The sequence below is a fragment of the Balaenoptera musculus genome, chromosome X, assembly GCF_009873245.2.
Source record: "Balaenoptera musculus isolate JJ_BM4_2016_0621 chromosome X, mBalMus1.pri.v3, whole genome shotgun sequence".
NCBI classification, from domain to species: Eukaryota; Metazoa; Chordata; class Mammalia; order Artiodactyla; family Balaenopteridae; genus Balaenoptera; species Balaenoptera musculus.
The window spans coordinates 99,287,366-99,314,579 of record NC_045806.1 but is presented as its reverse complement, the minus strand read 5'-3'; the positions used below and the strand labels follow the sequence as shown (position 1 = coordinate 99,314,579).

At 39.0% G+C, this 27,214-nt stretch overlaps 1 protein-coding gene and 1 long non-coding RNA gene across 2 annotated transcripts in view; one reads left to right on the top strand and one right to left on the bottom strand.

The window, feature by feature from the left end:
• WDR44 (WD repeat domain 44) overlaps positions 1-9,117 on the bottom strand; it is an 81,846-nt gene extending 72,729 nt beyond the window's left edge. Inside the window, exon 1 of the mRNA XM_036839914.1 lies at positions 8,652-9,117. Coding sequence (XP_036695809.1) covers positions 8,652-8,728 — 77 coding nt within the window. The 5' untranslated portion in view covers positions 8,729-9,117. The remainder of the gene's footprint in view (positions 1-8,651) is intronic.
• Positions 9,118-11,225: 2,108 nt separating this feature from the next.
• LOC118888169 overlaps positions 11,226-27,214 on the top strand; it is a 42,803-nt gene continuing 26,814 nt past the window's right edge. The window contains exons 1-2 of the long non-coding RNA XR_005018263.1: positions 11,226-11,360; positions 14,237-14,421. This is a non-coding gene — a long non-coding RNA (uncharacterized LOC118888169). The remainder of the gene's footprint in view (positions 11,361-14,236; positions 14,422-27,214) is intronic.

Here is a 27,214-nt window from a genome sequence, read left to right as displayed (position 1 = left end):
TGCAGGATAACTGGCAACACCTCCCAAGGCTTCACTGTTAATATTTACTGAGTACAGGATGTCCCCAAGTTATAAAGGTCCCATAAATCCAAACCACTGTCCTTGCCTCAGCGCCCTCCATTTCTTCCCTTCACTCTTACAGGAACTGTATAGGGATGGGGGAAGGGAGTGAAGATTTGAGAGAACCAGGAAGTTCAAAAGTAGAAGAAATTGTGAAGAGAAGTGGAACACCATAGAGCATCCTATCGCCACCTAAACCTTTTGTAGCTGCTACACATCAACTGCAGACATCTCCTCTCTACGCTGGGAAGTAAGGCAAAGGTTAAAAGTCAACAACCAGGAGCTATGACCTGGGATAAAAATAGGCATAGTAAAGTTCACTTAAAGGAAAAAAGACTGATCTCAGTCATTAGCCTTAATCTCTAAAGCCAATCCAATAAAGATAAAATACCAATTGCAAAATATTGACAAACCCACTCACTTTCACTCACAAAGGTACTAGTTTTATCAAACTACCTATTCATTCCGCTCACCTATCTTCTGCTAATCCAGTGACCTACCCCACCTGTGACACTAACCAATCCCACTTACCAATGCATCCGCTATATCCAATTTAACCTCCCACTTACCAATGCATCCGCGATATCCAATTTAACCAATCTTTCCCTTATTCCTTCCCAAAGACCCACCCATTCATTACACTTCATCCATCACTGTTCCTTCTCAGTTGTAAGGAACAGCAAGTTATTATGCTGGGGAATCTCTGTACTAATGTCCTTGAGGTAAGCTAGGAAGGAGAAAGCTGGGGGTGAATGGGGTGGAATTGGGGTCGGGAGGAAACCTTCAAACCACCTGCCATTTGGGTAGATAGGTATATTTTAAAATAATGATTTTTTTTAAAAACCACACAAATTGTTAATAGTACTGCTAATAACTAGAAAGATAATTTCCTCAGTCTCCCAATTTAAATAAAGACTTGCAGGAACAAATTTAAAAGAGGACTATGGATATTAAGTTCATCCATGGCTAGTCTTTCCAGTTCGAGAGCAATGCCAGAAAGAACACTCCTACCTCTTCTCTTGAGCCTACTTAGTAACCAGGATGCCTGCTTCTGAGAAAGTGGGTTTGAATACAGCTCTATATTCTATTTATTGGTCCTCTAGAGAGCTTGACCTGTGGTTCATAAGAATGCCCATGGTTCAATGAGTCTGTACTGGAATAGTTTATTACAATTAGTAGTGAGTGGTCAAGTAGGTTTTAAACAAGTATGGCTCGGTACAGGCTGCCTACTGGAAAACATTGTTAAAGTTTTCTGTCAGTAGTTTCCAAAACTTTTATGCTTCATCCTTGGCCCTTTTTGAAAAAAATTTTATCCTCCCCTCCCCCTTCTTTTTAAAAATTTTAAGGATTAGGATCCTGTGGATAAAGTAAAACCTTTTCTGCTCTTAAGCCTATTTATGCAATGAAAATAAAGTTCTCCTTGGGGCATCATCAGAATTTGGTAACCAGAGTTCTGAATAGGATAAACTAACATTAAAATGAAACCATTCGAATATGATTTAAATAAAAATTCAAGCCAGGAAATTTTAATTTAATCATTTCACAAACTTACAAGCTTACCACATAATATTCTAATTCAGAAAGACAAACACTTTTTGAAAAGTACACACAATATCTTAAGAGAATTCTACTTTGATATTTATTATTTTTTAAATGCTTAACCAAACGTGGTTTCATTTTTTATGTCTTTTAAGACTTCTATAAATCAATTTACAAATATGTAAGAACTATCCTTGCCCGAACCATGTGCTCCAGCTCGAGGTTTGGTAAAACAAAACAGACCGAGTTCCTGGGGAAACGTGGCATAAAATGCAGAGAGCGGTTCCAATATCTTCTTGCCTGCCTTTTAGACTAGGATAGCCAACATAGCCCAACACGCATCTCTCCAGCCGCCCCCGCCAGGAGGCATCAGCAGCACTCCCCAAGAGAATGTCCTGTGGTGATAGAACATTCTAGATCTGTGCTGCCCAAAGCAGTAGCTGTAACAATTACTTATGTTATAGTTGTGTACAGAACGGATACCAATATTGGCTAAATCACTAAAAGATTAACCACCTCAGTTAAACTGAGAGATTAATTATGCATATTTAGAAGTTATTACTATACCATACAATATTAACAAGCACGAGCACCAAAAACAAACATTAACACTAACTACCAGTTTATATATCCTAAATATTTCTTCAACATCCTTATTTTTAGCAAAACAAACATATTTATAACTGAAAACTATTTTAGTTGTTTGAATTCTGAGGTTTTTAAGAGAGAAAAAAATAGGACATAATAAAGACCCATACAACTATGCAGTCTTTACCTTTCTTTTCCCGTTTATTCAAAGGCTGCAAAAGAAAGATAACCTTTCCTATTAAATTTCTAAACTGTTTTCTCAAATTAGAATGAAGGGTCCAAACATTCTTTCTACAACCTACAGAAATCATTTTTGTTAGAGGCCAGATTATTTATTTGGTAGTTGCTGATGAATCAAGGTACTTTTAAGTCACTTCACATTTGCATATATTTCTTAAATGGTCACTCTTGATCTTGAAGTTTATTCTAGCTGATATGACAAATGGATGGCCACTGGATGCCAGTGATGTAATGCATTCAATCTTCAAGACAATGACTAACAATGGAACTGAGAAAATTAGTATGAGAAAAATGTTACCTAAACATGTTCCTGTTAAATTCTGTATGTTTAAAATGTTTGGAGACAAAAAGGTTTTGTGGACTTAAAACCGACTGACACTAATGGAATGCCAAGCTGTAAACTGCCAGACAGCTGCGGCTGGTAATAAAATGCTAAGACCTGAAGAGCTTTAGCAGAACCTGATTATATGGTAATCCTAGTATCTGAGAAGGCAAAAGAGCTAGAAGAATAACTGATAGGTTGGTTGCTATAGTAACCAAGATAAATTTGTATACTGACTGGGGAAAAACATTGGGGTTGCCATCAGGTATGAGGCCCACATTATGTCTTATGTGCTTTTTCCACAATCTTGAATCATGAGATGACAGACTAACACAAAGACTGCTCAGTTTGAAATAAGAGAATAGATAAGGTTCTGCTCCGAAGAGTAAGGAAAGCATCCAATTAAAGGTTTAGCTTGTTAGCAGAATAATATCTGACAGCTAGGGCGGAATAAACCTTGTGAAAGTTTGTAGAAATTAGCTTAGCTCTGGGTAGAAAACAAATGTAGGTTAATTATCAATTCAGGTTAAATACCTACAATTTTTATTACTTTAAATTTTGTTTGAGGTAATTCTTATAGGCTATTAATCTCTTACAGAAAGGGTTGTTTAATTCACTGTGTAGGCATGTACCTAAAACAATGCTAAATAGTATGATTTGTCTGGTCTCAGTTACCCATGCCCCAGAAGCAGCCTTAGAACCTGGTCTCTCTATCTTGGCTGCTGGGGCTACCTTCACCACCTACTCCATCTCCATCACCTCCTCCACCACCACCACCACCACTCCTTTCCTCCATACCCCAGGAAGTAATTACCAGAATTGCAGGCAGAGTGTGAGGAAGAAACAAACAGCCTCTTCAAGGTGCTTGCCCGGCAAATTCACCTGACTTTGTCAAAATCAAAACAATGAACCAAAGAGAACACATGGATTGTCATGTAATGTAAAGGTTACACAAGTCTCAAATATCAACAATTAGAAGTTATTTTTTGTTCTGCAGGATCACCACTGAATGGTCAACATCCTAAAACTATCTAGGTTTTTAACATTTTTAAAGATCAAATTTTATCTACCCTATTTTATGAAGTAGGTTATCATAAGAACAGAATAAAGTTTTCAGTTTACAGGAGTTTGTACAGATTCAAATTGAGCCCCCAAATTGCAGTACTGATTTGGACTGTCCCACCTCAATGGGTCACCAAACTGACAGTTTGAGGCCACTAAATTTAGAGCTTGAATTTACTAATTAATATGCAGAAGGTTTTTCCCCCACTTCTACATGATGCTACATGGGTGTGATAAAACAGCATATGTAAATATATTTCTATCATCCACAAAGCCAATAGCAATCAAATATAATCCATGATTAAATACAATTTATGCTTAAATGCCAACCCATGAACAGCCATTTTTAAGGACTCTTTCCTTAAGTAACCCATAGCACACAAATACCTTTTTAATTGAAACTTGTATCAATTTTCAATTCAGAGAGAAATGTTTCTGATGCCTAAGTGAGAAGCTGAGTTTTCAACAAAGGCAGCTATGCAAGTTTTTATTTTTCAGACCAAACAATTCTTTGGGGCAGTATGATCTCAGTTCTCATAACTTAAAAATCAAGATTCTGTCATTACTCCAATCTAAAATAATATACTGTGACTCCAGGGAGATCAGCTCGGTGCTTTGTGACCACCTAGAGGGGTGGGATAGGGAGGGTGGGAGGGAGGGAGACGCAAGAGGGAAGAGATATGGGGATATATGTATATGTATAGCTGATTCACTTTGTTATAAAGCAGAAACTAACACACCATTGTAAAGCAATTATACTCCAATAAAGATGTTAAAATAAATAAATAAATAAAATAATATACTGTGACTGACACTAACAAAACAAAACAAATAACCATCCCTGTTCTTAGATTAGCTATTCTGTCACCGTTTTTCATCCTGACTTGGAGAAAATTAGTGGACAAAAGTTAGGATCCTAGAACAGTCCATGTTCTCTGACAGCAAGGCATGAAAGAAACAGAATCATGGTAGATAGCAGTTGACCATCTTAGGAGTCCCGCTAACAGGGTAAGTGCCAGAAACCTACAGCAGGGATACCTGGCAACACTTTCCCTCCTTCTGCAGACAAGGCATCACGGTATAAATGAAGAATCAGGAGACCTGGGTTCTAGTTCTGAGTTTGCCACTAATCAGCGATGTGTCACTTCCCCTGTCTGAGCCTAGGTTTCTCTTTCAGTTAAATGGAAGGGCTGGGCTAAATAATCTCCTGTCCCTTCCTACTCTAAAAATGTTACCATTCTATCCTTCCTTCCAAGGCCTTACAAATATTTTGGTTGCCAACACAAAGATAAAGAATGCTCAAAATGTCACATTTAATTTTATAACATGTTCTCAGTGCCAGCCTTTAGTATGTGTATGTATAATCCACACAAATTAGCAGGAACATTCATTTCATATATAATTTACCCAGTAAATATTTAATTTCAAATCTACGGGTCTTGAATCATGTACCAAATACCATCCAGTCTGTTAAACTCTCCTCGAATTAAAGATGAGGAAATGAAATGACTCATAGTCCAGGGCTTTTTTCTACTATACCAAACTTCCTCCTCCCTTTCCTGCTTTATCAAAAGACAGCACTATAGCAGAAAAGAACTCTAGACTGTGAAACTGATCGGATTACAGTCCTAACTTTGCCATTAGTTTGCTGTGGCACTTTGGACAAGTCACTTGCCTTTTTCCAGGCTTTGGCTTTCACAACATTTTACATGAAGGAGTTTAACTAGACGTCCCTTCCAACTGTAACATGCTATGATCTTATAACATTCCTATCTGACAAAACAAGATACACATTCTTGAAAGAGAAAGTGGGAATTTCTAGCCAAGAGAACTGAAAAGTTTGTGCTGCTAGTTTTAAATATATGCATCAGTTCAATTTAGCAAGTCGGTCCTAAAGCATTTTACTCCAGCATCTCTTGGAGGAGGTTACCCTGTATAAACACACACACACACGTGTGCGCACACACACACACACACACACACACACACAGAGCACACACTCAGTATGGGGCAGCTATGATGTACTAGAAAAAATACTGGAGTAGGAGTCCGAAGAACTGGTTTCAAATCCCAGCTGTCACTTATAAGCTGTGTCTCCTAGGCCAATTCATTAATCTCTCTGAGCCTAAGGTTCCTCATTAAAACGGAGTTAAGAATAAGGAAACCTGACTTAAAACACCAATCAAAATAAAGCATTATAACGGATGTACACTGCAAAGCTGTACAAGTGGAGATGATCTGCCACTGTGTTATAGTAGGGTGCATTCGAATCAAGCCTTTCTATAAACAACTGGGCTTATTTTTAACTTATTAAATTTGCTTTCAAAGAGTAGAATAACAAAGCTGAACACACACTGGCGGGGGAAAAGAAGAAATAAATCAATTTTAGGAAATGGATTGTTTATCTGGATTCTGCTGATTAACAAAACATGAGATAACTCTCAACAGTCTACTCAGTTTACTACAATTTGGTGAAATGGTCTGTGTACTCTAGAACGCGCAATGCAAGGAACATTTCTTAAAGTGCCCAAACTCAGTCCGTTAACCTCTTAGAGTTTGTATGGTGTGCGCTACTCCAAGTGTATCTCAAGGGAGAGAGGATATTTCTAATGACCAGATATCTAGTGATACCACGTGTTTCCACAAATCAAGATTTCTCACTGCATTGCTAGGTTGTTAGTTACTCAGCCAAGTCTCACAGTACCTTATGCAAAATGACAAAAACTGTCACAAAGGACAGAGGAAATGCTAATGATGCCAACCTTGTGCAGTCCTCCCAGTACTGCTAGTTCTTTTCAGATGCAATTCTCCAGATGAGTCTAATTCTCTTCCAAATCCCCTCACTAATGCAGGATGGAGCTGTAAAATTCACAGACTAACAGTAGTTTTATCCACAGAGCTCAACACTCTCAATATATGGGCAGGTTAGAGTTAAAATCAGAAGGCTGGGTCCCAAGAGATGTTTTTACTTTTCACCTAGCATATCAAAGGATCAAAGTGCTTGAGAAACTATATTATCCCACGAGGGAAGAAGTGACTCTATCAATTCTATCAAAATGACTCATTCGGTTTGGATACGTTAAATAACCCCAAGTTCTGCATACTTCCTCCCAAAGTAAGCACTGTGTGAAGTTAAATTTGCTAATTCCAAGAAAGGAAGGAGAAGGGAATGAACACTGCAGTTCTTTCTCTGTGCCAGGTACTGGACTACTAGGCAGTTTACACAGGTCCTGATGTAGCTGTCCTTCAAAGTTAAATTTGTTATATTCATTGAAAAGGAACCATATTCACATAGCTCTAAATTGATTAAATCATATATGTCGACGGTTATTTCCCTTCCCCCTCCACACACACACACACACACACACACACACACACACACACACACACACACACACACACACACAACAACAACTAAAGGATTAGGTCTCTTATTTAACCTGAATTGACAGTTCATTACTTTAAAGGGAATACCACAAAGACAAAATTTAATTTCAGGGGGCTCCAATGTACTTGGAAATCCAAGTGAATTTTCTATCCTCTAACATCTAGCTATGAACTTGTTTCATATACTGAACTTGAAGGAGATTCAATGCCATCTCAAGACTGGCCATTGCAGCCCCCAAATCCCGTAACAGTGATTTGAAGGTTGGTGGAAACACGCATCAGCGATCTACCAACGTAGAAATTTCTCTCTGATTTTGTTGCTGTAACTTTTGGGGTATATATTATATATAATACATATTAGGTTTTAGAACGACTTCTAGAATGTACAGATAACATTATTTGTATTAAGATATTTCTTCCACGGGTAAGCTTGCAAACTGAAGGCAGCTGACTCCTGGAACCATATTAGTGACTTACATTAACATACAAATTTTACGGATTTTCAAGTTCTTATAGCATGAAAATGTATTTCACTGCCTCTAGTTCCACACAAGCCCAGTAGAAGAGTTCGGTGAAATCGCTTTAAACATATTCCAACTTTGAAAAGTGGAGGAGTGGGTAAGTAGAAGTCCCAGGCAAGCGAAGCATTCCAACTACCCTACTTCCTACTCAGAATCTCCCGTATTAATCACCACTAAAACATCTTGCAGAATTAGATAAAGAGCACAAAGCTGTGGCTCTCCTTCTAACCACAGATTACTCAGCACTTGTTTGTATCTCTGTAGTCGGTTGTGCACATTTATGTCCGGCTACCCTTTTAAGACCGCATTCTCCCTAACGGCAAAGGACCTTGTCTTCGATTTCCTTTGCCTCACGGCAAGGTGCTATTTTAATAAAACACTGTGGATCTAGAGTACATCAGCTAGAGGACTTTCCTAAGTAAACACCCAATCTTCCCCCCCACCCCGCGCTCCGCTCCTTTTCTTTCTGTGCAACGAAGAAGGCAAATAGGGAGAGGTACAGCCACCTCTGAAACGAATAGGTAAGTTAGCGGCAAAAGAAAAAAAACCTGGGCACTGCAATTTCTCCTGTTGCTGCTCCTTTAAACTATGGCCCCCAAGGCTAAAACGGATGTTTCAAAAGTAAGCTCTGAACCCACAAATACAAATCTCCGGCTCTCAGGTTCGTAAACCGTCCCACCTCGCAGAAAGCTGGACAAGACGAGAAAGGAACCCCTGGGGCCGTTCACCAGGGAAAAGAGGAGGGTTTGCCCGAAGTGGCCGATCGCCCTCCCCCGACTCTCTCTTAAGTGCCCGAGGGAGGCGGAGAGGAGCAGCGGTGGCGGATACAGCGGGCCCTGGGAGGGGTGTAGGGGGGAAGGCACGGGGGAAGGCACAGGGGAAGCCGGGGGACGGGGACGCCCGGCTTGTGGGCCATGGCTCCGGTTACTTACCCTACAGGGTAGCCGCCCCCTAGGTGCACATCTTCAGGGGCATCAAAGAATTCCTCGGTGTCGCTTTCCGACGCCATTTATAGGACACACCCGCGGGTGAGGGAGCCGGCGCCGCCTGAAGGGAGGGTGACTCTCGTCTCCTCCTCGTCGTCCTCCACCCCGGCCAGGCCGTGGGGAGGTGGGTCCCGGGGGAGGATGAGGAGGGAGCAGACGATCTGAAGTGAGGAGCCGGACAGTGGCAGGGGGCCGCCGGCAGCTGCCGGACTGAGGGAATGACCAGCAGTGCGGCCGCCTGAGGAGGCGCCGGTGGGTTCAGGGACTGTTGCTGCCGCCGCTCCCGGCGATAGGTGTATGAGGAGAGCGAGAGAAGAGGCGGTGGCTCTCCTCAGTGGGGGAGGGGGGCGCGCCGACGACAGCAGCTCCAATTTCTCCCGCAGCTGCAATTACAGCAGCTGGGAAAGCTAGTTGCCCGCAAAATACGGACGCTCACCAACCCTCGCGAGATTTCAGGAGGGAACTAGTAAGGCGTGGGCGGGGCGAAGAGGAGGCGGGGGCGGTTCCTGGGAAGCAGCGCTCAGATTTCTTGTACTCGAGAAGCCTATCAAAACTGCGCAAGCGCGTTGAGGGCGTTCGGAGAGGGCCGGAAGTAGCGGGGAAGGGTGGGGTTGAGCGTCCTGAGGGGAGGAGTCTAGAACCCGCGCAGGAGCGGCGAGGTGACCCGGTCTTGTGAGAGCGCACCCGACGTAGGTGGGGTCCGGCAGAGTGTCCTACCCACTAACTCTGCAGTTCCAAAGAGGCATTTTTAGAGGGGTGATTTGGGGGTCTGCTTTTTTTCTCACAAGGAAATGCTGTCGGGAAAAGTTTGCATTGTGGTTTGAATTTACGTCGTTTTAATTTATCCAAGCGCGGAATTTCCCACCCTAGGGAGTAGGCAGGTCCACCTCCTCTAGCGTTACGGGCATAACCCGTCCTATTTACTACAAGCTCTCTAATTGAGATCCCTAGATACGACCCTGCCGGCCAGAGGGTGGGGTCCAAGAGAGATACGTGGGGAGCGTGCCAGTTGCGTGGAGTAATGATGGATTTGTTGTTGGAGCTGAGCCACTGAGGGCCTCCGGTTACTTTCTCCCTACAAATATGCATTTTTGCCCACACTTAATGCGAGAGAAATTCTTACATACTGGCCAAGATGTGTGTCAGTCAAATGGTAAATATATATTGAGCAGATTCCGTTGCAAGTCTAAGAGCTAGTAACTTAATTCTGATCCTCGACTGCCCAATGTCCAGTGATGAAAATAGAAAGGTGCTTTTTAAAAGACCAAGATGTTCTTTCTTAACGCATCATGGACCATCAGAGTGATAATACTGACTTTCTGTGTGATTGGGAAGCACATTTACTTTTCCCACTGCCATGACAGGAAGGCGCTCTGATCCGTTTGCAGCCTCAATTGTTGCTCAAGATGGTCGCAGAAAAGACAAGTGGGACCAGGGGCATGGCCTCAGGCTGGAATGGGGCTCTAGATTCCTCCGGAAAGCAACCAGGAAAAGATCTGGAGTTGTGTAAAACCAAATGCCATATATTGTGTATTCTTTAACACCCTAGAAGTTCAGGGAAAACGCTGCATAATGAAATAGGGTAATATTTTTTGCAGTAAACCATATGATTATTCATACGTGGTAAATAAATACTAGTAAATAGCGTCCTTCAGTTCAGATCAGCTACTACTGTCAAGTAAGTTTAGGTTAGAGTAATTTGACTGTCAATAAGTTACTAAAAGTACAAAACAAAAATGTTTGGTTTCCAGAGCTTTTGGGATTTAAGAATTGCACATAAGGGATTTGTGGATCCTTGTGAGGACATGACTTTTGGCACTGTCCAATAATTATTAGCTTTTTTTTTTTGTTTAAAAATATTTATTTAGGGCTTCCCTGGTGGCGCAGTGGTTAAGAACCTGCCTGCCAACGCTGGGGACACGGGTTTGAGACCTGGTCCGGGAAGATCCCACATGCCGCGGAGCAACTAAGCCCGTGCGCCACAACTACTGAGCCTGCGCTCTAGAGCTTGCGAGCCACAGCTACTGAAGCCCGTGCTCTGCAACAAGAGAAGCCACCGCAATGAGAAGCCCGCACACCGCAACCAAGAGTAGCCCCCGCTCGCCACAACTAGAGAAAGCCCAGGCACAGCAACGAAGACACAACGCAGCCAAAAATAAAAATAAATAAATAAAATAAATACATTTATTAAAAAATTATTTATTTGGCTGCGTTGGGTCTTAGTTGTGGCACGGGGGATCTTTTAGTTGTGGCATGTGAACTCTTCGTTGCGGCATGCGGGATCTAGTTCCCTGACCAGGGATCGAACCCTGGCCCCCTACCTAGGTATAAAAATATATCTCAAAGTACTAACTTTATTTTGTTGCTCACTAGGAGAGATATGCTATTTTCCTTATAGATTATGGAGAGATACAAGTAAATAAACTACCTGAATTTATTTTCTTTCTAGTTTTGTGATAGTGAATTTACATTTGCCTTAAAAATTGAAGTTTGGTGTCATGTATTATTCTAGGTGCTGAGGATAATTCAAAGATGAAAAAGACAACTTAGTTCCTCTCTTCCAGAAGCTCACAATCTAGCAATGGAGGAAAACACAGAGTCCTAATTTGGTGCTTTTTTTCACTATACCATACCACCTCTCTTGGACCTTTTAAGGTACCTTAAACATTATACTTAGGAAAAAGTTAAAATGAAATAGGAAAGATTAAGCTGATAACATTTTTAGAGCTGTTAAAATTATCTATGTAAATGCTTTTATCAATTTTATGAGAAAGTGAATTTCTGGGAACATCAAAACACATGTGTACCACCTATGATCATTTTTAAAGACGTCAGAAGATGTGTTTGTTTTGCCTGAAACATCTGTTCTTGAGTTTTAAAGCAGCAGGTTTTAGGCTTAGTCCAAGGCAGTGGTTTTGCAGCCTTTCTCCTTATTAGAAATGGAACCCTTTAATCAAACCTAATTTCATGCAAAAGTCCACATATCATAAAAATTAAAACTATTTTAGTTGAAGCAGGGATAGTTCAGGTTCCTGCCTGCTTGGCCTTCCTTGAGTCTCAAGAGACTGCTGCAAGGCTCCGTCAAAAAAAAAAAAAAAAAAAAGAAAGCTATTGGTCCAAAGCAGGGGTTGGCAAATTATGGTACTGGTACACTGGACAAATCTGTCCTGCTGTCTGTTTTTGTAAATAAAGTTTTATTGGAACACAACCAGCCCTATTTGTTTAGATATTGTATATGTTTGCTTTCAGAGCAGAGTTGAGTAGTGGGGACAGAGACTCTATGGCCCTCAAAGCCTAAAATATTTACCCTCAGGCTCTTTGCAGAAAAATTTTGCCAACCCCTGATCCAGAGGATACTATTTTCTAGGGTAACTGAGAACTGAAATTACACTCAAATTAAATGGTTGTTTGAATTAGTTTCACAACAGAATTGTATAATGGCACAAAATTATACGTATAGATAAAAATGAGAATAAAACATTTTTCCCACCTGGCTCATTTCCAATGACTATAAAAGCGGCACAGGTCTAAGGCTAAGGTGGGTTTAAGGAAAACTTTTTATACCTCCTTATCTGCACAGCATAAACTCTACTTAGGAGTTTCAAAGGCTGGGGTCACAGCCAGTGTATAGAACAGCTTGTCTGTGGGATACTCGCTGTCTCCTCTTGTCAAGAATAATACAAAATGGTGGTATCCTTGGAGCCAATTTTGCTCCAACCCCAAGGATAATCACTCAAAACATAAGTAACAAAACTGTAATGCATGTAGGCTTTTGTTATAAACAAGAGCTAACATGATAACTCAGGGAAAAACTTTTTATGTACAGGGTTAGGTGATTTGAGATACAATATTGACATGAAAAGATTTAATGTTGTAATCTCTGTGAGAGTTTTTGTGGATTTTGAAGTATCAGAATCCATGAAAAAAATCATTCTGAAACTGGCCACAGTTTGTCAGGGCCAAGACTAAATTCTGTAATCATCAACTTTCAATTATCTGTTTGAAAAGTCAGTTGTGTTACAGATTATAATAGTACAAGTTCAAAAAATCTATTTGGCTTTGGAATTTTTATATCTTTTTCAGGTCTCCTCCACCTTCTTAATGATGGTTTATGTCCATATTAAAATGAATTTTCAATCTCTGAGCACACAAGAACTGAAAGTAGAGAATGGTAGTCTAGAAATGTGTCAAGAGACACAGAAAAGCCAGCCTGACACTTAAAATGTGTTAGTATTGTGCAATGGAATATTTTGTAGCCATGTATTACTATTCAGGACCCTGGAAGAAAGCTAACTGGAATTATCTTAAACAAAAAAAGGGAACTTATTCGCTAACATAGTCAAGTACAGACTGCTCTAACACTTGTCTATTCCTTTGTGACTAATATATTAGAGACAATTTAAGCAGAAGGTGAATTTTGCATTTGCTTATGTGCAATTTTGTCAGCCAGAAACAGGTGAAAACAGAAAACTACACCCAGATGAATCAAGTTGCGTAGGAATACACAAAATACACGCACACAGACCTCAAACGTCTACCAGTTACCTCACTTCATTGTGTGTTTTGAGTCATACCCATCCACATAGAGTGTTACAGCTTTCCATCTGATTTCAGATAACCCTCCTTCCACCACTTCACAATAATTCACAAGTTGCAACCCTTCTGATAACCCATTTCCACAAGCAAACTTTAGTTCTTTTTCAAAATAAAGCACCATATTTATTGTAGTATTTATGTATTTCTTAACCATTTAACATGTAAAACTGCTACCATTTTCATTATGTTTGTATCTTTTTGTGTATGTGTCACTGACAAAGTTTTTGAATGTTGCACTCATAGCCCCATTTCCCCCATAAGCCCTGTGGTTTTTATTGAACAACTTTGCATAGTGCAGTAATTTTGTGGAAAAGCATATGCTGTCTTTTTTAAAAATTAATTAATTAATTAATTAATTAATTTTTGGCTGCATTGGGTCTTCGTTGCTGCACGCGGGCTTTCTCTAGTTGCAGCGGGCGGGGCTACTCTTTGTTGCGGTGCGCAGGCTTCTCATTGCCGTGGCTTTTCTTGTTGCGGAGCACGGGCTCTAGGCATGCGGGCTTCAGTAGTTGTGGCACGCGGGCTTAGTAGTTGTGGCACACGGGCTTAGTTGCTCCGTGGCGTGTGGGATCTTCCTGACCAGGGCTCGAACCCGTGTCCCCCGCATTGGCAGACGGATTCTTAACCACTGTGCCACCAGGGAAGTCCCCATATGTTGTCTTATAACAGCACAGACTATAGTCCAGATGAAGTAGCTTTAGGCATGGCTGGATCCAGGGTCTAAGATATATCAAAACTTTCTCTTTCTGTCTGCCTCTCTTCTTTGCTTATCTCTGCTTCTTTTTGTGCTTTGGCTTCAATTTTCCTATCACAGACAGCTTCCTTTTTGTACTCAGCAAAGATGGCTGCAAGCAACTTCAGTTTATAATGTCTTAATAATTCTCAATCCCAAAGGAAGTAAAACTTTTTCTTGGTGTTGATATATTAAATCTCAGGGTCTATGTTGATTGGTCTTAAGAAACCTCTCTGGGTCAACTGATTCCCTGCCACACACCATGTGGGGAGAGACTACTGTGATCATCTTCCTCACTAGGACCACATGGAGTATGCAATGGATGTTTTTTTCAAGAAAGGGTTACTAGCAGACAGGAACAATGTGCTAACCACCAGCTGTTAAGGGGTAAGTCTCTATATTCATTGACATGACAGGAGCTCATGATGCATTAAATGAAAACAGATGTTATGAAATAACTGCATGAGGAATAATCCCATTTATATAAGATTATTTATCTGTGTATCTATATGTGTATATAAGCATAGGGAATTCTGGAAGAATATTCATAAATGCTTGATGGTGATTGTCTTTGGTTGCTGATTAAAATAATAATGAAAGTTTTGGTTATTTGTACCTTTATATAATGACTCAGTTTTCTACGGTGAATATGTATTACTTTGTAAACAAGGGAAAAATGTTAAAAGAAAATATATAAGCAATCATATACAAGGTAGACTTACACACAAAATGAAGATCTGAGATTCATTCCCAATATAGTGCATGACTGTGAGTCCTGGGCCTATTACAGGTGTCACACTTAGCTTCTGGAACTATTTAATAAGGGCCACGGAGAAAATGAACTTGGAAAAAATACCCACAAAGAAAATCCTGGAACGTAATTAGTCTACTGGTAAGAAGTCATATTTTCTGCACTGCAGGCCTGACACACAAAGAGAATGGTAACGGTAATTTCCAAAGCAACTGTGAAATGATGCACTGATGTGGAGCTTCTGGCAGCAAAGTATAATATTAGAGGTTCACTTGTAAATAATATGGACTAAGCATAATTTTGTTTTTCAAAACAATAAGCAGTATATATGGCCTGATCTAAAGGGAGAAAAACTAAGACATGAAATTTATGCTTCAAAATTTCACTCCAGGTCAAAATCTGAGGAAGAGATCTTTTATTTTTCTTTCAGGGAAGAAAAGGAATATATACATACATACATATATATACACATATACATATGTATTTTTTAATTGGTGAAACAATCTAGTGGCAAACATATAGAAATATCAATCAGGCTAATGCATGTGTGCGTGCAGTTACAATTGGAAGGGACTTTAAAGGTCACTAGTGTAAGCCTCATATCTAATGCATGAATTCTTTTTACAAACTTCCCTGATAAGTGGTCACTCAGGGACATGGAACTTACTATTTACCCAATCCATTTTTTGATAAATGTTAACGAATCTCTTCATTGTATTTAGCCCAAATCTGCATTTCTGTATTTTCCTTCCACTGGCTATAATTCTGGCTACTAAATCCATACAAAACCTTTAATCTATTTAAAGATGATTATCAGTCCTCTTTATGTTCTTCATCTTGGGAGCATACAGTTGACCCTTGAACAATGTGGGGGTTAGAGGTCAAAAAATCCACTTACAACTTTACAGTTGGCCCTCCGTATCTGTGGTTACGCATCTTCGGATTCAGCCAACCTCGGTTCATGTAGTACTGTAGTACGTATTTATTGAAAAAGATCCACATATAAGTGGACCTGCACAGTTCAAATCCGTGTTGTTCAAGGGTCAACTGTATGCTGATTTGTTTATGCTGAATGTGTTCAGAGACAAAGATAAGTGGGAATTTCAACTGCACAATTAAAGTGGTACATTAAATAAGTATGTGATAATATGTGTACATACTAAACATATTCACCTTATGTACAGGATACCTGTCTAATGGTGTGCCCTCTATGTGTACCTAGTGATAATATGTTACATCAGAATCATTCTTTATGCTTTCTGAGACAGTTTTACGTGTCTTATGTCATTCAATGATAAAATAATAATTGCTATCATTAAATTAGTGCTAGATACTGTATTAAGTACTTTGCACATATTATTTCACTTAATCCATCATGCACTATATGAGGAATATACTACTATTATCCCCATTTTATAGGTAGGGAAACTGAAGTTTAGAAGAGTTAAGTAACTTACCCAGAGTTTCACAGCTAGCATTTAGTGGTCAAGATTTAAGCCCAAGGTCACACTTATTTTATTTTATTTAATTTTTGTTATCTTCCCAGAGTTTCCTCTAGTTTGACTAACTTATAGCAAATGAGCCATATTAATGAGTGAAGTGTCTGAAATAATAATATTACAACAAAAAATTTAAAGCAATTGGTTGATATTTCTGTTTTTCCCACTTTTTATGGTATTTATCTAAATAGGAACATCTCAACATTGGCGTTTATGGTAAGCAGAATTTTAAGATAGACCCTTAAGATTTCCTAGCTTCTTCTATACACACATCTTCTCCCAGTTATTCAATTCAATGCTAATCTAGGTGCTGCTATGAAGGAATTTTACAGATGTAATTAAAGTCCCAAATCAGTTGACTTTAAGATAGGGAGATTATACCTGTGGATCTGACCTAATCACATGAGCCCTTTAAAAGCAGAATTTTCTCTGACTGGTGGGAAAAGGAAGTCAGAGAAATACACTCTGGCAGGCTTGGAAGAAAGCAAACATCTAAAAAAAAAAAGAAAGCAAACATCTAAAAAGAAGAAAGCAAACATCTAAAAAAAAAAAGAAAGCAAACATCTAAAAAGAAGAAAGCAAACATCTATGCTGTATACTGCCTTTGGGGGCCAAGAGGTGTGGAATGTGGCCTCTAGGAACCAAGAGTAGCTCCCTGCTGATAGTAAGGAAAGGGGGACCTCAGTCTTCTGGCTGCAGGGATCTGAGTTCTGCCGACAACCTGAATGGGGTGGGAAGAGGATCCCAAGTTCCATATGAGAAAGCAGCCTAGCTGACATCTTGATTTCAGCCTTGTTAGACCCTGAGCAGAGAGCTCAGCCACACGACCCAGCCTTCTGATTTACAGAACTGTGAGCTAACAAATTCGTATTTTTTTAGGCCACTTTTTTAGGCCACTAACAAATTGGTAATTTGTTATGAAACAATAGAAAACTACTCCAGGGGTACATATCCTTATCTTCCCTCTGCTAGTTAAGAAACATGAATCTAGGTAGGTCATGGCAAAACAAGTGTAATACATCAGCAGGTGCTGTTTGCTTTCTGAAGTCCTTGAGTGCACTTGGGAATAAATGTAACACTGGGAGTGAACATTAAGGTGTAATATAACAGAAGAAAAAACAGTGAGATCAGAAAAAATTACCTAACATGCATTTAAAATATGAAAGAAGTATCTTGCTTCACATACACTCACACACAGTACACCCAAAATTCAACCCCGTTTGCAAAATATTCTCCAGAACTGCAGCAATCCTGCTACCTGTGTGATGTTAGGAACTCTCTGGTTCCCTTGCTTCTGAGGTCTTTAACCATTGAGTGAACCTGCCTGCCTTTAGAATTTAGACTTAGTTTCAATGTTAATCTTACTACTGACCTTCCAGTATTATTATATGGCTTCTCGGTGGTTGCTTGATCATTCATTCTTTCTTTCATTCATTCAACAGAGGGCTTGCTATATGCTAGGCACTGTACTAGTAGTGGGTTAACAGTGGTATAACTTAGTCCTTCTGGGCTGGGCTTTTCATCCCTGTCACCTAAACTCTTAATTTGAGCTCTGACTTGTAGCTTCAGTACTCTGTGCCTGGAATCTGACACATGTAATCCAGATCATCTGGAAATTGGGCTCCCAGTAGTCATTGCCCAGTCCCTGAATAACTAAATGCCTAGCTTTTCATTTATGGCTTTTGCCTATGTTCCTCATCTTTGAAGCCTAAACTTCTGGTCACCAGCCTTCTCCAGCCTGCCTTGACCACAGTCTTCCAATGTTTCCTGGCTAGTGCAAGTTATGGACTTGAAATCTAGCTTGTCATGCCAAATATCTTCTCCTACTTCAGTCATCCTATCCATCTGGGTCACACTGGCTGGCCATTCTCGTTGGTCAGTATCTCTTCAATCTTTAGACCCAGCTTGACCATATACATCTTGAAGTTGAGAAATAGTAGACATAATTTTAGTTTTTCAAAATTTTAACAAAGTTTTATACCTAAAATGGCCATTTTGTCAAAAGTAGACAATTTGTTTAAAAACTAATCAGGGATCTGACCTCAGTCTTGGACAAAAGTCTGAAAGTCATGACCTAAGAAGAGGGATAGGGGGATGAAAAGGGAATAATCACTTGTGCTGTACCAGTGATCTGGCTGGCTTTTTACATGTTATCTCAGTCATTCAGTTCTCAAACCTTCCCCCACTGTGTTTATTAAAAATTTTTTATACGTAGGGACCTGAAGCACAGTAGCAGGGTCAGAATTTGAACTTAGGTGTACCTGGCCCTTAAGTGCACACTTTTCCCAGTATACTGCATCAAAATGCATACTTTTCTCTCTGTTTTTCCTTTTGGAGATTGCAGAATGGTCAAGCTAGGAGTTAGAATTAATAGAGCTCACCTACCAGATACCACTTCAGACTCTGAAGGAAATGTCTGTGTTGATTATACAGAATCGCATTTCTAGTATTCGGAAAAAAACCATAAGGCTTATTCAAGCAACTGTGCTCATTGCCCTTTGCTCCTTTTGAAGATGACATGAATGGACATCCTGATTGTGGTCAATCCAGGATTCTCATGTGGGTAAATGAAAGGTTGATATTCACCTAATAAGTTTAGTAGACAAAGTGAGCAAGCTCGCTAAATGTGGCCTGAATCTGAGGATTTGTATTTCGCTAACTGTGGAAAATTCATAGCCATTCTCTCTTATTCTCTTTAATATTTCCTTCTAGAACTTCCACTAGATACATGTCGATCCTTCTCATTATATCCTCCATATGTCTTCACCTGTCTTTCATATTTTCCCTCGTGTGTATTTTGGTATTTATTTGTGAGCACACATTCATTGGAACTTTCTCTTTGGAGATTGAAACCTGGGTTTAAAGTGAGTACTTCTAGAGGAGAGTTACACTTGCTCCTACTAGCCACCTGGGAATACTGCCAATCCAGAACTATTTTAAGCTAAATTTCTGGTATGAGGTGTTTTGGCCATAGAGGTAATGTGATTTCTGGACCCAGACCTGCCTGGGGTTATGATGTCTAAAGGAAATTTCTCTCTCTTTCTCTCTCTCTCTCCTACCCAGAGCCAAAACCAGGACAAGCACCTATCTCTACCATCTGCCTCTGGGTGGTAGTTTTGCCCGCATTCATCCATGAAGAGCATCACCCTTTGGGGGTCTGACTTTAAGCAGAGAAAGAAAGGGGTGGTGTGTGCCTGATCTAACTTCTAACCTTGCCTGGGCCCCAGGATTTGTCTTTTTTGTCCCTTGCACTCGACTAGCCCATTAAAACTACTAGGATTTTTTTAACACTAGGGTTATTAGGAACCAGTAGCTATCCAAAGGTAGTTGCCACCTCCAGAGCTTCCTCTTTATTCTGGATTACTGCTGATATGTCCGTACTGGCTCTTATTTTCCCACTATCTCAACTATCAGCCCTGCATTTAAAAGGATATATTCTATCTATCATACCTATCTATCATATCTATCTATCTACCTATCATTTTAAGATGTACTAAACTGGAGGTATTTCTTTGGCTATCTCTTCTGCCATATTTCCTCAATTCAATTCTTTTTTCTAAAAATTTTAATCTACTTTTTATTTCTTTTAATTTTTTTTGAATTTTTGAATTTTATTTTATTTATTTTTTTATACAGCAGGTTCTTATTAGTTTTCCATTTTATACATATTAGTGTATACATGTCAATCCCAGTCTCCCGATTCATCCCACCCCCCCCCCCACCGCCTCATTCCCCCCTTGGTGTCCATACGTTTGTTCTCTACATCTGTGTCTCAATTTCTGTCCTGCAAACCAGTTCATCTGTACCATTTTTCTACGTTCCACATACATGTGTTAATATATGATATTTGTTTTTTTCTTTCTGACTTACTTCACTCTGTATGACAGTCTCTAGATCCATCCACGTCTCAACAAATGACCCAATTTCGTTCCTTTTTATGGCTGAGTAATATTCCATTGTATATATGTACCACATCTTCTTTATCCATTCGTCTGTCGATGGGCATTTAGGGTGCTTCCATGACCTGGCTATTGTAAATAGTGCTGCAATGACATTGGGGTGCATGTGTCTTTTTTTTTTTTTAAACATCTTTATTGAAGTATAATTGCCTTACAATGGTGTGTTAGCTTCTGCTTTATAACAAAGTGAATCAGTTATACATATACAGTATGTTCCCATTTCTCTACCCTCTTGCATCTCCCTCCCTCCCACCCTCCCCATCCCACCCCTCTAGGTGGTCACAAAGCACTGAGCTGATCTCCCTGTGCTATGCGGCTGCTTCCCACTAGCTATCTATTTTACATTTGGTAGTGTATATATGTCCATGACACTCTCTTACCCTGTCACATCTCACCCCACCCCCTCCCCCTATCCTCAAGTCCATTCTCTAGTTGGTCTGTGTCTTTATTCCCATCTTGCCACTAGGTTCTTCATGGCCTTTTTTTTTTCCCTTAGATTCCGTATATATGTGTTAGCATACTGTATTTGTTTTTCTCTTTCTGACTTACTTCACTCTGTGTGACAGACTCTAACTCCATCCACCTCATTACAAATACCTCCATTTCATTTCTTTTTATGGCTGAGTAATATTCCATTGTATATATGTGCCACATCTTCTTTATCCATTCATCTGTCGATGGACATTTAGGTTGCTTCCATGTCCTGGCTATTGTAAATAGAGCTGCAATGAACATTTTGGTACATGACTCTTTTTGACCTATGGTTTTCTCAGGGTATATGCCCAGTAGTGGGATTGCTGGGTCGTATGGTAGTTCTATTTGTAGTTTTTTAAGGAACCTCCATACTGTTCTCCATAGTGGCTGTATCAATTTACATTCCCACCAACAGTGCAAGAGTGTTCCCTTTCCTCCACACCCTCTCCAGCATTTATTGTTTCTAGATTTTTTGATGATGGCCATTCTGACCGGTGTGAGATGATATCTCATTGTAGTTTTGATTTGCATTTCTCTAATGATTAATGATGTTGAGCATTCTTTCATGTGTCTGTAGGCCATCTGTATATCTTCTTTGGAGAAATGTCTATTTAGGTCTTCTGCCCATTTTTGGATTGGGTTGTTCGTTTTTTTGTTATTGAGCTGCATGAGCTGCTTGTAAATCTTGGAGATTAATCCTTTGTCAGTTGCTTCATTTGCAAATATTTTCTCCCATTCTGATGGTTGTCTTTTGGTCTTGTTTATGGTTTCCTTTGCTGTGCAAAAGCTTTTAAGTTTCATTAGGTCCCATTTGTTTATTTGTGTTCTTATTTCCATTTCTCTGGGAGCTGGGTCAAAAAGAATCTTGCTGTGATGTATGTCATAGAGTGTTCTGCCTATGTTTTCCTCTAAGAGTTTGATAGTGTCTGCCCTTACACTTAGGTCTTTAATCCATTTTGAGTTTATTTTTGTGCATGGTGTCAGGGAGTGTTCTAATTTCATACTTTTACATGTACCTGTCCAATTTTACCAGCACCACTTATTGAAGAGGCTGTCTTTTCTCCACTGTATATGCTTGCCTCCTTTATCAAAGATAAGGTGACCATATGTGCGTGGGTTTATCTCTGGGCTTTCTATCCTGTTCCATTGATCTATATTTCTGTTTTTGTGCCAGTACCAAACTGTCTTGATTACTGAAGCTTTGTAGTATAGTCTGAAGTCAGGAAGCCTGATTCCTCCAGCTCCGTTTTTCTTTCTCAAGATTGCTTTGGCTATTCAGGGTCTTTTGTGTTTCCATACAAATTGTGAAATTTTTTGTTCTAGTTCTGTGAAAAATGCCAGTGGTAGTTTGATAGGGATTGCATTGAATCTGTAGATTGCTTTGGGTAGTAGAGTCATTTTCACAATGTTGATTCTTCCAATCCAGGAACATGGTATATCTCTCCATCTATTTGTATCATCTTTAATTTCTTTCATCAGTGTCTTATAATTTTCTGCATACAGGTCTTTTGTCTCCTTAGGTAGGTTTATTCCTAGATATTTTATTCTTTTTGTTGCAATGGTAAACGGGAGTGTTTTCTTAATTTCACTTTCAGATTTTTCGTCATTAGTGTATAGAAATGCAAGAGATTTCTGTGCATTAATTTTGTATCCTGCTACTTTACCAAATTCATTGATTAGCTCTAGGAGTTTTCTGGTAGCATCTTTAGGATTCTCTATGTATAGTATCATGTCATCTGCAAATAGTGACAGCTTTACTTCTTCTTTTCCGATTTGGATTCCTTTTATTTCTTTGTCTTCTCTGATTGCTGTGGCTAACACTTCCAAAACTATGTTGAATAATAGTTGTGAGAGTGGGCAACCTTGTCTTGTTCCTGATCTTAGTGGAAATGGTTTCAGTTTTTCACCATTGAGGACAATGTTGGCTGTGGGTTTGTCATATATGGCCTTTATTATGTTGAGGAAAGTTCCCTCTATGCCTACTTTCTGCAGGGCTTTTATCATAAATGGGTGTTGAATTTTGTCGAAAGCTTTCTCTGCATCTATTGAGATGATCATATGGTTTTTCTCCTTCAATTTGTTAATATGGTGTATCACATTGATTGATTTGCATATGTTGAAGAATCCTTGCATTCCTGGGATAAACCCCACTTGATCATGGTGTATGATCCTTTTAATGTGCTGTTGGATTCTGTTTGCTAGTATTTTGTTGAGGATTTTTGCATCTATGTTCATCAGTGATATTGGCCTGTAGTTTTCTTTCTTTGTGACATCTTTGTCTGGTTTTGGTATCAGGGTGACGGTGGCCTCGTAGAATGAGTTTGGGAGTGTTCCTCCCTCTGCAATATTTTGGAAGAATTTGAGAAGGATAGGTGTTAGCTCTTCTCTAAATGTTTGATAGAATTCGCCTGTGAAGCCATCTGGTCCTGGGCTTTTGTTTGTTGGAAGGTTTTTAATTACAGTTTCAATTTCAGTGCTTGTGATTGGTCTGTTCGTATTTTCTATTTCTTCCTGGTTCAGTCTTGGCAGTTTGTGCATTTCTAAGAATCTGTCCATTTCTTCCAGGTTGTCCATTTTATTGGCATAGAGTTGCTTGTAGTAATCTCTCATGATCTTTTGTATTTCTGCAGTGTCAGTGGTTACTTCTCCTTTTTCATTTCTAATTCTATTGATTTGAGTCTTCTCCCTTTTTCTCTTGATGAGTCTGGCTAATGGTTTATCAATTTTGTTTATCTTCTCAAAGAACCAGCTTTTAGTTTCATTGATTTTTGCTATTGTTTCCTTCACTTCTTTTTCATTTATTTCTGATCTAATGTTTATGATTTCTTTCCTTCTGCTGGCTTTGGGGTTTTTTTGTTCTTCTTTCTGTAATTGCTTTAGGGTGCATGTGTCTTTTTGAATTACGGTTTTCTCTGGGTATATGCCCAGTAGTGGGATTGCTGGGTCGTATGGTAATTCTATTTTTAGTTTTTTAAGGAACCTGCATACTTTTCTCCATAGTGGCTGTATCAATTTACATTCCCACCAACAGTGCAAGAGGGTTCCCTTTTCTCCACACCCTCTCCAGCATTTGTTGTTTGTAGATTTTCTGATGATGTCCATTCTAACTGGTGTGAGGTGATACCTCATTGTAGTTTTGATTTGCATTTCTCTAATAATTAGTGATGGTGAGCAGCTTTTCATGTGCTTCTTGGGCATCTGTATGTCTTCTTTGGAGAAATGTCTATTTAGGTCTTCTGCCCATTTTTGGATTGGGTTGTTTGTTTCTTTAATATTGAGCTGCATGAGCTGTTTGTATATTTTGGAGATTAATCCTTTGCCCGTTGATTCGTTTGCAAATATTTTCTCCCATTCTGAGGGTTGTCTTTTCATCTTGTTTATGGTTTCCTTTGCTGTGCAAGAGCTTTTAAGTTTCATTAGGTCCCATTTGTTTATTTTTGTATTTATTTCCATTACTCTAGGAGGTGGGTCAAAAAGGATCTTGCTGTGATTTATGTCATAGAGTGTTCTGCTTATGTTTTCCTCTAAGAATTTTATAGTGTCTGGCCTTACACTTAGGTCTTTAATCCATTTTGAGTTTATTTTTGTGTATGGTGTTAGGGAGTGTTCTAATTTCATTCTTTTACATGTAGGTGTCCAGTTTTCCCAGTACCACTTATTGAAGAAGCTGTCTTTTCTCCATTGTATATTCTTGCCTCCTTTATCAAAGATAAGGTGACCATATATGCGAGGGTTTATCTCTGGGCTGTGTATCCTGTTCCATTGATCTATATTTCTGTTTTTGTTCCAGTACCATACTGTCTTGATTACTGTAACTTTGTAGTGTAGTCTGAAGTCAGGGAGCCTGACTCCTCCAGCTCCGTTTTCTCTCTCAAGATTGCTGTGGCTATTCGGGGTCTTTTGTGTTTTTTGTTCTAGTTTTGTAAAAAATGCCATTGGTAATGTGATAGGGATTGCATTGAATCTGTAGATTGCTTTGGGTAGTATAGTCATTTTTACAATATTGATTCTTCCAATCCAACAACATGGTATATCTCTCCATCCATTTGTATCATCTTTAATTTCTTTCATCAGTGTCTTATAATTTTCTGCATACAGGTCTTTTGTCTCCTTAGGTAGGTTTATTCCTAGGTATTTTATTCTTTTTGTTGCGATGGTAAATGGGAGTGTTTCCTTAATTTCTCTTTCAGATGTTTCATCATTAGTGTATAGGAATGCAAGAGATTTCCGTGCATTAATTTTGTATCCTGCAACTTTACCAGATTCATTGATTAGCTCTAGTAGTTTTCTGGTGGCATCTTTAGGATCCTCTATGTATAGTATCATGTCATCTGCAAACAGTGACAGTTTTACTTTTTCTTTTCCAATTTGTATTCCTTTTATTTCTTTTTCTTCTCTGATTGCCGTAGCTAGGACTTCCAAAACTATGTGGAATAATAGTGGCGAGAGTGGACATCCTTGTCTTGATCCTGATCTTAAAGGAAATGCTTTCAGTTTTCACCATTAAGAATGATGTTTGCTGTGGGTTTGTCATATATGGCCTTTATTATGTTGAGGTAGGTTCCCTCTATGCCCACTTTCTGGAGAGTTTTTATCATAATTCGGTGTTGAATTTTGTCAAAAGCTTTTTCTGCATCTATTGAGATGATCATATGGTTTTTCTTCTTCAATTTGTTAATATGGTATATCACATTGATTGATTTGCGTATATTGAAGAATCCTTGCATCCCTGGGATAAATCCCGCTTGATCATGGTGTATGATCCTTTTAATGTGTTGTTGGATTCTGTTTGCTAGTATTTTGTTGAGGATTTTTGCATCTATATTCATCAGTGATATTGGTCTGTAATTTTCTTTTTTTGTAGTATCTTTGTCTGGTTTTGGTATCAGGGTGATGTTGGCCTCATAGAATGAGTTTGGGAGTGTTCCTTCCTCTGCAAGTTTTTGGAAGAGTTTGAGAAGGATGGGTGTTAGCTCTTCTCTTTATGTTTGATAGAATTCACCTGTGAAGCCATCTGGTCCTGGACTTTTGTTTGTTGGCAGATTTTTAATCACAGTCTCAGTTTCAGTGCTTGTGATTGGTCTGTTCATATTTTCTACTTCTTCCTGGTTCAGTCTGGGAAGGTTATACTTTTCTAAGAATCTGTCCATTTCTTCCAGGTTGTCCATTTTATTGGCATAGAGTTGGTTGTAGTAGTCTCTTAGGATGCTTTGTATTTCTGTGGTGTCTGTTGTAACTTCTCCTTTTTCATTTCTAATTTTAATGATTTGAGTCCTCTCCCTCTTTTTTTTGATGAGTCTGGCTAATGGTTTATCCATTTTGTTTATCTTCTCAAAGAACCAGCTTTTAGTTTTATTGATCTTTGCTATTGTTTTCTTTGTTTCTGTTTCATTTATTTCTGCTTTGATCTTTATGATTTCTTTCCCTCTACTAACTTTGGGTTTTGTTTGTTCTTCTTTCTCTAGTTCGTTTAGGTGTAAGGTTAGATTGTTTATTTGAGATATTTCTTGTTTCTTAAGGTAGGCTTTTATAGCTATAAACTTCCCTCTTAGAACTGCTTTTGCTGCATCCCATAGGTTTTGGATCGTCGTGTTTTCATTGTAATTTGTCTGTAGGTATTTTTTGATTTTCTCTTTGATTTCTTCAGTTATCTCTTGGTTATTTAGTAATGTGTTGTTTAGCCTCAATGTGTTTGTGTTTTTACGTTTTTTTCCCTGTAATTGATTTCTAATCTCATAGCATTGTGGTCAGAAAAGATGCTTGATTTGATTTCAATTTTCTTAAATTTACTGAGGCTTGATTTGTGACCCAAGATGTGATATATCCTGGAGAATGTTCCGTGTGCACTTGAGAAGAAAGTGTAATCTCCTGTTTTTGGATGGAATGTCCTATAAATATCAATTAAATCGATCTGGTCTGTTGTTCATTTAAAAATTGTGTTTCCTTATTAATTTTCTGTTTTGATGATCTGTCCATTGTTGTAAGTGAGTTGTTACAGTCCCCCACTATTATTGTGTTACTATTGATTTCCTCTTTTATAGCTGTTAGTAGTTGGCTTATATATTGAGGTGCTCCTATGTTGGGTGCCTATATATTTATAATTGTTATATCTTCTTCTTGGATTGATCCCTTGATCATTATGTAATGTCCTTCTTTTTCTCTTGTAATAGTATTTGTTTTAAAGTCTATTTCATCTGATATGAGAATTGCTACTCCAGCTTTCTTTTGATTTCCATTTGCATGGAATATCTTTTTCCATCCCCTCACTTTCAGTCTGTATGTGTCCCTAGGTCTGAAGTGGGTCTCTTGTAGACAGCATACATATGGGTCTTGTTTCTGTATCCATTCAGCGAGCCTGTGTCTTTTGGTTGGAGCATTTAATCCATTCACGTTTAAGGTGATTATCGATATGTATGTTCTTATTACCATTTTCTTAATTGTTTTGGGTTTGTTTTTGTAGGTCTTTTTCTTCTCTTGAGTTTCCCAGTTAGAGAAGT